Source organism: Zalophus californianus, chromosome 11 (assembly GCF_009762305.2).
Source record: "Zalophus californianus isolate mZalCal1 chromosome 11, mZalCal1.pri.v2, whole genome shotgun sequence".
Classification (NCBI taxonomy): domain Eukaryota; kingdom Metazoa; phylum Chordata; class Mammalia; order Carnivora; family Otariidae; genus Zalophus; species Zalophus californianus.
Genome location: NC_045605.1, coordinates 42,198,067 through 42,207,160, shown reverse-complemented (window position 1 = coordinate 42,207,160; position 9,094 = coordinate 42,198,067). Strand labels below are relative to the sequence as shown.

The following is a 9,094-nucleotide window of genomic DNA, read 5'->3' as shown; positions in this document are numbered from 1 at the left end:
ACTAGAGTAAAGGGCGTAAGCCTTTTAAATAAATTTAAGATTTTAAGGATAAATATAGCCAGTTGTTTCCAATAGGTGGTACCAATTTTCAGTTTCACCAGCCATGGATTGGAGGAACAGACCATGGAAATTAATCTTACACAATTAGAAATGGATTGATGAAGACGTTTAGAAAGTTTAGGTTGTGGTTAAATTCATGGTCTGAATGTCCTACTATCACTGCAGCATTACCAGGATTATTAGTAAACTCTTTCAAATGCTTTTAATGTTTGTCATTTTTTCCAGCTACAGCATTTTATAATCAAATTAATAAATACTTTGGGAGATAATTTGAAAATGCAGAAATACATTAACAAAATAATTCTACCACCCAGCTATAAGTACTGAATCACTAAAATAACTCTTTGATAAATTTATTTCTAGGGTTTTTTTCCCCCCTTGGGCATTATTTATTGGTATGAATGTTAAACAAAACAAAAAAACAGCAACAAAAAACCCCAAAGAATTGGGAGTCGTAATGTATATGGAAGTTTATGTTCCTCTTTTGGGTATTTTAATAAACTACAAAATTAGATCATTCTTTTTTTTAAGATTATTTATTTATTTGAGAGTGAGACAGAGATAGAGACAGAGCAGGAGCAAGGAGGAGAGGGAGAAACAGCCTCCCCTGGTGATGGGTATTAAAGAGGGCATGTTCTGCATGGAGCATTGGGTGTTATACGCAAACAATGAATCATGGAACACTACCTCAAAAACTAATGATGTCATGTATGATGATTAACATAACATAATAAAATAAAATTTAAAAAAGATAACTACTTAAGTAAAAAAAAAAAAAAGACTGATGAATCACAGACCCGTACCCCTGAAACAAGTAATACATCATATGTTAATAAAATAAAAGGAGGAAGAGAAAACAACAACAACAACAAAAAAGAATTCTGAAGTGTGTTCTACAAGGCTTCTTAGAGGAACTGACTGCCAACTACTTATTGCAGTAATAATGCTGCTCAATAATTTACCCTAGGAGTCAATTTTTCTTCCCTCCCTTGTCTTCCCAGTTTCCCACTCCTCTTCTTTGGCGTAATTTCCTAAAATAAACCATCTCCTAAAATAAACTACAAGCTTTTGTCTCCAGCTCTGCTTCTGGAGAGGACCTAGGCTGAACAAAACTGAAATATGTTTATAAAAATTCTTACTGAATTTTTTTTAATTAAAACTTCAAAAAATGAAATTCATATCTCAGAATTTTATTGCCTAAATTCTATTAACAGAAAAAAGAAAAGACAACTTCACAGGCTGTAAGTTTGAAGCTATTGTCAATTAGGAAGAATTGATTTCCTTGTACAATAATTGCTGACATTTCCATAACATTACATTTCCTTTACTGTCTAAAATGCTGGCTTTTCCAAACAATTTCACCTTTCATTAAACTTTGGCTCTTTAGTTGGTGCATATGGGTGCCAAATGACTTGTTCAGATTTGAATAAGTAAAATTTAAAATGTTGCTGACTCATTTATTTGTAGCCAACTTTTCTGTCATCCTATATATAAAGAAATAATCACTAGGACACTAGGACTTCCAGTTTCTACAAAATTTTATATGCATGGTCCTGATTTTGGAATATTCTACATTTTTTTTCTAAAGAGAAAGTCCATTTTTTGTGATAGTTTCTTGTATATCTTCTTTCCTTCCAAACTATAAACTTATGCAGTTTGTCAAAGTGGATTACAAAGATTGTTTTTAAAGAACATTAAGACATACAAATCCACTTTATATATCCAACTAACATGTAAGATCCTTGAAGGCAGGGCTTTTTGTCTCTTTATTCACTATTATATCCTGAATGCTTAAAACAATGACTAACATAAGATAGACACTCAATAAGTATTCGTTGAATAAACTGAAGGAATGAATTTGTATGTGCTTAATAGGAAAAGAAAAGACAATCAAATCAAATTCAAAAGATGGTCAATTACAACCAAATTTTTTCTTTAGCCTGTAGAATTTGGAGAAAAGTGAACAAAAACATAAATATAGAAATTAATTTGCAGATATTTATATTACAATTAACAAAACAATATTTAAAAACATACAAAGTCCATGTAGACTGAAAAGTTAGTTTGCATGAAAGCAGCAGAAGGAAACCTTTAAGTTGGAATCTATTTCTGTCTAAAAAACAGCTTAACTATGGTTAATTATGGACTCATCTCCTAAAACTTATGCATTGTTATAAGATATAAATATTTTGCCACAAGATGGCAGCAAAGATTTATTTTAGAATCACGGGACACAGACCAAATGATGAACATCTTTAAAAGTTACAATGTGTAAGGAAAGTGGGGGATATATTTTTATTATTCCTGGGAGGTAACACTTCATTAGAAAGGTAGTATCATTGGTACCTAGAGTTTCTGTGACTCCCCTCTTTTTTATACTCTCCACTTCAATTTCATTTTCTTTACATACTTCCAGATTAATCTTAAATTACAAATCTGAATATGTCAATTAAAAAAAAGAAAACTTCAATAATTTCCTAAGCTTTATGGAATAAAGAATAATAGTTTTATTTTATTTATTTTTTTAAAGATTTTATTTATTTATTTGACAGAGAGATAAAGAGTACAAGTAGGCAGAGAGGCAGGCAGAGGGAGAGGGAGAAGCAGGCTCCCCGCTGAGCAAGAAGCCTGACCCAAGGCCCTGGGATCATGACCTGAGCCGAAGGCAGCCGCTTAACCGACTAAGCTGCCCAGGCGCCCCAATCTTTTTAGTTTATTCACTCAGCCTATTCAGTAACTATATTCTATGTACAAGTTGCTATGATAGGCACTAGGAGTAGAAACGTGAATAATGCTTGGAGCTTTTCATTTTGGGAATTACAAACATGTAAAGATACAGCTGCCACAAAGCACTTACCTGGAGAAAGTTTGATTTGGGGACTGATGAGGCACAAAAAGGGAAGAAGGTGAGAGATGAGTTTGACTGTGTGTCATCGAGGTCTGGAATTCAGGGAAATTGGGCTTGAGAGAGCAGTTTGAGAATCAACATACAAGTATAATTGAAGGGCATATAAATATAACTGGTGAATTTTTTCATTGAGTTTCCTTTTTAAAAATGTATACATTATAATTACAAAAAATATTTAAGAACAATAGAAATGATTAATGTGAAATTCACCCAGAATTAATGTGAAATTCACCCAGAATATATATATGAATATCTATATATATAGAGAGAGAGAGACTTATATTACACATAAACACAACTTACCTGTGCATACTCTGTATATTTGTCTGTGTATATATAACAGATCATAAATAGGGTCATAAAACACATCCTGTTTTTGTGACTGCAATTCATTTCATAATAAGTCGAGGTGGGGAAGCTAGAGGGAACAGCAAATGAGACTGAAGAAGACTGGCTGCATAAAAAGAAAGGCAAGCTGTGTAAGAATCCGGAGAATAGTACCACATATGACAAGAAATGAATCACTTTTAGGAATGGAATAATTTAGTGTCAAGTTCTACAGAATGATTAACTGAGAAGAGAACTAAGAACAATCAGTTGGATTTGGCAATTAGTATCCTGGATGATGACCTCTGCCAGAATAGCTTTAGCCTGACTGCTTTGTGACAATGAGGGATGAGAAGCAAGGAAGGGGTGGCAGTTGTCGTGAACTTTCCCCGTGAGGAGATCCCCTTTAAATGGAAGAGATTAAAGCATAAGTATAATTTGTGAAGAAACAACCTGGTGGACAAAGAAAGGTCTAAAATATAAGACAAATAAGAAATAACTGATAGAACAAGATTCTGGAGATGGTCAGATGTGGTTTAAAACAAAAACTAGGTGAAGTATTTGTTTATACATGAAGAGAGGGGTTTTTTAAGATTTTATTTTTTTAATTTATTTGAGAGAGAGAAAATCTCAAGCAGACTCCACTGAGTGGAGAGCCCCACTTGGGGCTTGATCTCATGACCCTGAGATCATGACCTGAGCCAAAATCAAGAGTCGGACATTTAACTGACTGAGCCACCCGGTGCCCCTGTTTCTGTTTTTGTTTTCCTTTTGAGTATAGTTAATATTTTAAGTGCAGAAGTGGAAGTTCACATTCAAGAATATGTACACTACGGTCTCAATCCTTTATTGATATAATTCATGTGGCTTATACATGAATCAAACTGAATTATTTCCTCTTGTCCTGCTGGTATTTCCACCCCATGATTTCCTTATTGCTTTGTTTACTTCATTCTCTCTTCTCCAATCTCTTCTTGTTTAAAGCTTATACATTCCTTAAGGTCCAAAACAAATTATACTTCCTGTTGGAGCTATCCTCACCACATGATCTAGTTCAAGTGTGACTTCTCACTGTCTGGAACTTACAAGTTAGTCAGTTATCTCCAAAAACACCACCAGTATAGACAGAATACTGGGGGAAAGCCAGACAAATATAAATGGAGTGCTGGCTAGAGAAGAACCTTCCCTCTACATGATCCTTCATGGTCTGACAACATAAGAGAATCTTACAGGTAGTAGAAGGGGTTTTTCTCGCTCTCTGACAAAGAAATAAAATCTTAAAAAAAATGTAAGAAAAAAAGAGTTCCTCAGCAGGGGCACCTGGATGTTGCAGCTGGTTAAGCCGCAAACTACTGGTTTCGGCTAGGGTCGTAATCTCAGGCTCAGGGTGGAGTCCACTAGGGACTCTCTCTCTCTCTCCCTCTCCCTCTGCCCATCCCCCCTCCCGTACTTGTGCTCTCTCTCTCTTTCCCTAATAAATACATAAGTCTTTAAAACAGATTTCCTTAGCAAATGTTTTGTTAAATGAAGTAATAGTGAATAATTGGCCCTATCGTGAGTCCCATTAAAATAATTTATTTTTGGTTTTAAAAATCAGAAAGTCTTAATTACATGTCTTAAATATAGATACAGAATATTTTGATCTATTTTTCACCAATGAGTATTGAACTTTAGATTTTGACCCTAAAATCATTTTGCCTTTTGTTCACGCATATTAAATATTTTATTTTATTGTTCTTTTTTTTTACTTTTTAAGAAATTAATTTATTTGAGTTCAGATATTTTTGAAATATAAAAATTGGTTGTATTTTTTAAAGCTATAATTCTTGTAGACATTCTGTGGTTAAAAATTTGATTGTGCTTATTATTAAAAACGGTCATCTATGTTTCGCACTTCAGCTTTGTGAAAAATAAAGTTTCTCTGGGAAGGTGACATTTGGTTTCCTGATTACAGGAGGGAGTTGGTTATCTGGCACAGGGCAGGACCCCCCCCCCACTGGTTCTCACCCCTGATGGGACCTGGCACTCCCCAGGGATGGGGGGGTGAAGGAGGTCATTCCTATGATGTCCTAAGCTGCTGTGGAGAAAGCCCACGGCACCTTGTATAGAACTCACCAGAAGCTTCAAAATTTCCCTCCTCAGTTGTGACAGCCCTAAGTCAGTCCTCCTTTGGCAGCCCTCCGCATAACAAGGTATTAAGAAGGGGCAGCTGGTGGCAGCTCCGAACTCGGGTGGTTGTCTATCTCAGAGTGTGGGGGAAGCCCAGGAACTCAGAGAAGGGCGAGTACACCTACTGGGGTCTTTCCAGTCGTCTGCCCTGAAGCCAGTCTAAGTATTTCATTTTTCCAGAAGAACTGTTTATACAGCTGAGAGAAAGGGTCACATGTGAACCCCCTGATAACTTGTCCCAGAATTACTAAATTACTAACAGTGGGTCTTAAAAACAAATTTTGATTCGTGAAGGAGGTAATTTGAGCAAAGTCCCAAAAGAATACCCCTCAGAGGGCACAGAGACATTGACACAGCCGGGTACTGCGTGGGGCCGCTCGTCTCTTCTCAGAAGGGCACTGGGTCCTTGGGCAAGTGGTTCCCGGGCAGGTGCGGGTTCCTCTAGAAGTCAGGCAGGCCAGGCAGAGGGAAGAGAGATGCGAAGCTCTCCACCTCCTCCCTGAGAGCCCGGACGGCCCTTTGGTGCTTCTCGTCCCCTGCCAGTTTCTCTCTGAACTCCTTCAGGGTGGCCCTGGCCCCAACGTCATTCTGAATCTGCAGAGTCAGTTCTATCCCTCTGTTAATAAACTGGGCTACTTTCTGGAACTCTTTTTCCAAAAGTCCTCGGGATGTCAGGGCTGGAGTCCCCAGACGCAGTCCGCTGGGCCGCAGCGCGCTTTTGTCACCTGGACAGGTGTTCTTATTACAGGCAATAGAACAGGCTTCTAGAACCTTCTCAGCCCTTCCACCGTCCGTGCCTTTGGAACGGAGATCCACGAGGATCAAATGGTTGTCAGAACCACCTGTCACCACTTTGTAGCCCAGCTCCATCAGGGTCTCAGCCAGAACCCGGCAGTTGGCCACCACCTGGTGCTGGTAAAGTCTGAATTCCGGAGTCATCGCTTGCTTCAGGGCCACAGCGACCCCAGCAATGGCATGGTTGTGGGGGCCGCCCTGCAGGCCTGGGAACACGGCCGAGTTGATAAGCGACTCCAGGTTGTAGAGAGTCTCTTTGCCCGTCTTGGGATCCACGCTGCACACTCCTCTCCTGTAGAAGATCATGCCGGCTCGGCAGCCTCTCAGGGTTTTGTGGGTGGTGGTGGACACCACGTGGCAGTGCTCAAAGGCGGAGGGCACCACGCCAGCCATCACCAGCCCGCTGATGTGCGCCATGTCGGCCATGAGATACGCCCCGTTGTCGTCCGCGATCTTCCTCAGTCGAGCGTAGTCCAGGTTTCGGGAGTAGCAGCTGGTTCCTGCGATAATCAGCTTCGGGTGGAAGAGGCGGGCATTTTCCTCCAGTTGGTCGTAGTTGATGTAGCCAGTGTCTGGGTTCACCTTATAGGGCATAGATTCAAAAAAGATGGATGTGGCAGAGATTTTCTTCTTGTCTGTCATGAACCCGTGGGTCAGATGGCCGCCATCGGGCAGGTCCAGGCCCATGATGTGCCCGTGGGGCTCCACCAGGGCGGTGTACACCGCGAAGTTGGCAGGGGAGCCTGAGTAGGGCTGGACATTGACCCCCCAGCACTTGGGGTCCAGACCATAGACCTGCAGCGCTCGCTTTTGACAGAGGATCTCCAGCTCGTCGGTGAACTCGGTCCCGCCATAATACCTCTGGCCTGGGTACCCCTCGGAGTACTTGTTATTTAAGCAAGAGCCCAGAGCCTCCAAAACTGCTCGGCTGGCGAAATTCTCTGACGCGATCAGCTCCAGCCCGACCCTCTGCCGGTTACTCTCCTTCTTGATGATGTTGTAAACCTCAGTGTCACCGTCTTTCAGGGGTTGTGCCAGCATTTTATCATGCGACGACCACAGGTCAGCATCCTTGTGAGCCCCGTTGACTTGAGTCATCATTGCACTGGTTTAAATTTGCCTTTTCCGGCTTCTCAGAGCTGCGGGGGAAGCGCGGCGGCAAGGCACACACCACAAAGAGAGCCTATTTTATTGTTCTTTTAAAGATTTTTTTGAAGATTTTATTTATTTATTTGATAGAGAGAGAGAGCAGAAGCAGGGGGAGCGGCAGGCAGAGGGAGAGGGAGAGGGAGAAGCAGGCTCCCCGCTGAGCAGAGAGCCTGATGTGGGGCTCAATCCCAGAACCCTGGGATCATGACCTGAGCCAAAGGCAGATGCTTAACCATCTGAGCCACCCAGATGCCCTCATGCATATTAAATAATTTAATCAAAATTATTACAAAACTGATTATTTTTCTGTATGAAAATATCTGGGGAAAATAAAAAAATATATTTGGGGCACTAGATGCCATTGTATCAGTTTAATCTGTTGATCAATTTTTTCTCCACAGTTCACAGTTTTGCCATTTTCATTTTAAATTTAGTGACATTATTTTCATTAATATGATTTTTTCTTATTAAGTTTTTAACTAACATTGGATCCATTGATTGTTTTTTCTTATATAACATTTCCTATATCATTTATGACTTATGTTACTGGAATTTTCTTTGGTGACCATTATTTCTACCAAATCCAATGTGCTTGCATCAAATTTTACATAGCACAATGTTTCACCAGATAGTTTAAGATCGAGCTAATGTCCAGGGCTGGCTTGTTGTATGGATCAAGTAGAAACATGATGTTTAAGCTACATTTATAGTGTACTTTTTCTTTTCTTAGAGTCTGTAAAATGAGCCAGCTTAAGAGATATCATTTAAGTAGATACTTAAAAATCATATATTTGGTCAATTATCTGTGGTTCTGAATAATATATGCTTAGGCTTTTTTCCATTTCTTTGAATAATTAAGGCACTACAAATTATTTTGTGGGAAATGTTAGTGATAAAATCCTCATGAGTTGGTCATGAGATAATTGAATGAGGAATTCATAAAAATCAAAGCAGAATATGTTTGAGAACTGAAGAGAAACAATATTGTAATACAAGAACAGAAGTTTTAAATAAATATAGTTTCAGGAAAAATGTTCCAATACTAAAATCATGCTATGAAATATCTTCCCATGGGAAGTGTGAACACTTCAGTTATTCAAAACCAGCCTGGGAACAGCATTAAAAAATATACCCTTGGGAGTAATTTTATACAGTGGTTGAGTTGACTAGGAGCCTAATAGGCCTCTACCATATCTACTTGGTATGGCTTAAATAAAATAGCAACTTCTACACAGTATTTGCCATTGGAAAGTAGAAATTAAAAAATAATGTGGCCAGTGCAGGTAACATGATTCTTTTAATAAAATACAGTCACATTTTACTGACCTATCAAATAATAGAAGTAATGATGATTTTCAAAGAATTTTAGAAATAAAAAATGTTATGAAGTGTTGTCAGGCTCTATAATATATTTTTATTCACCCATATTACTTCTCTGGAAAAACAATTCTATAAGCTGAGAAGTGGAAAAGCAAGGGGGCTAATATAAAGAAAAGGAAAAAAATAAATAAGAAGGAAGCAGAAAACATCTGCTAGGAACTTTAAGGACATCAGACTTTAATGGAACCTGTTCAGAATATATTTGTATTTATAGTAAAATGAAAAAAGAAATCCAGATTTTTCAGTTTCAAATGTGTTAAGAAGTAAATAATTACTCTGTTTTTATGAATACTAATCTTTTACTGG

At 38.7% G+C, this 9,094-nt stretch overlaps 1 protein-coding gene across 1 annotated transcript; it reads right to left on the bottom strand.

Annotated features, from left to right (window-relative positions):
- Window positions 1-5,041: 5,041 nt before the first annotated feature.
- On the bottom strand, window positions 5,042-7,384 carry LOC113914494 (serine hydroxymethyltransferase, cytosolic-like). Its single transcript, XM_035722893.1, has one exon. The coding sequence runs from the start codon at window positions 7,358-7,360 to the stop codon at window positions 5,906-5,908; it is 1,455 nt and encodes a 484-aa protein (XP_035578786.1). The 5' UTR covers window positions 7,361-7,384; the 3' UTR covers window positions 5,042-5,905.
- Between the last annotated feature and the right edge of the window lie 1,710 nt (window positions 7,385-9,094).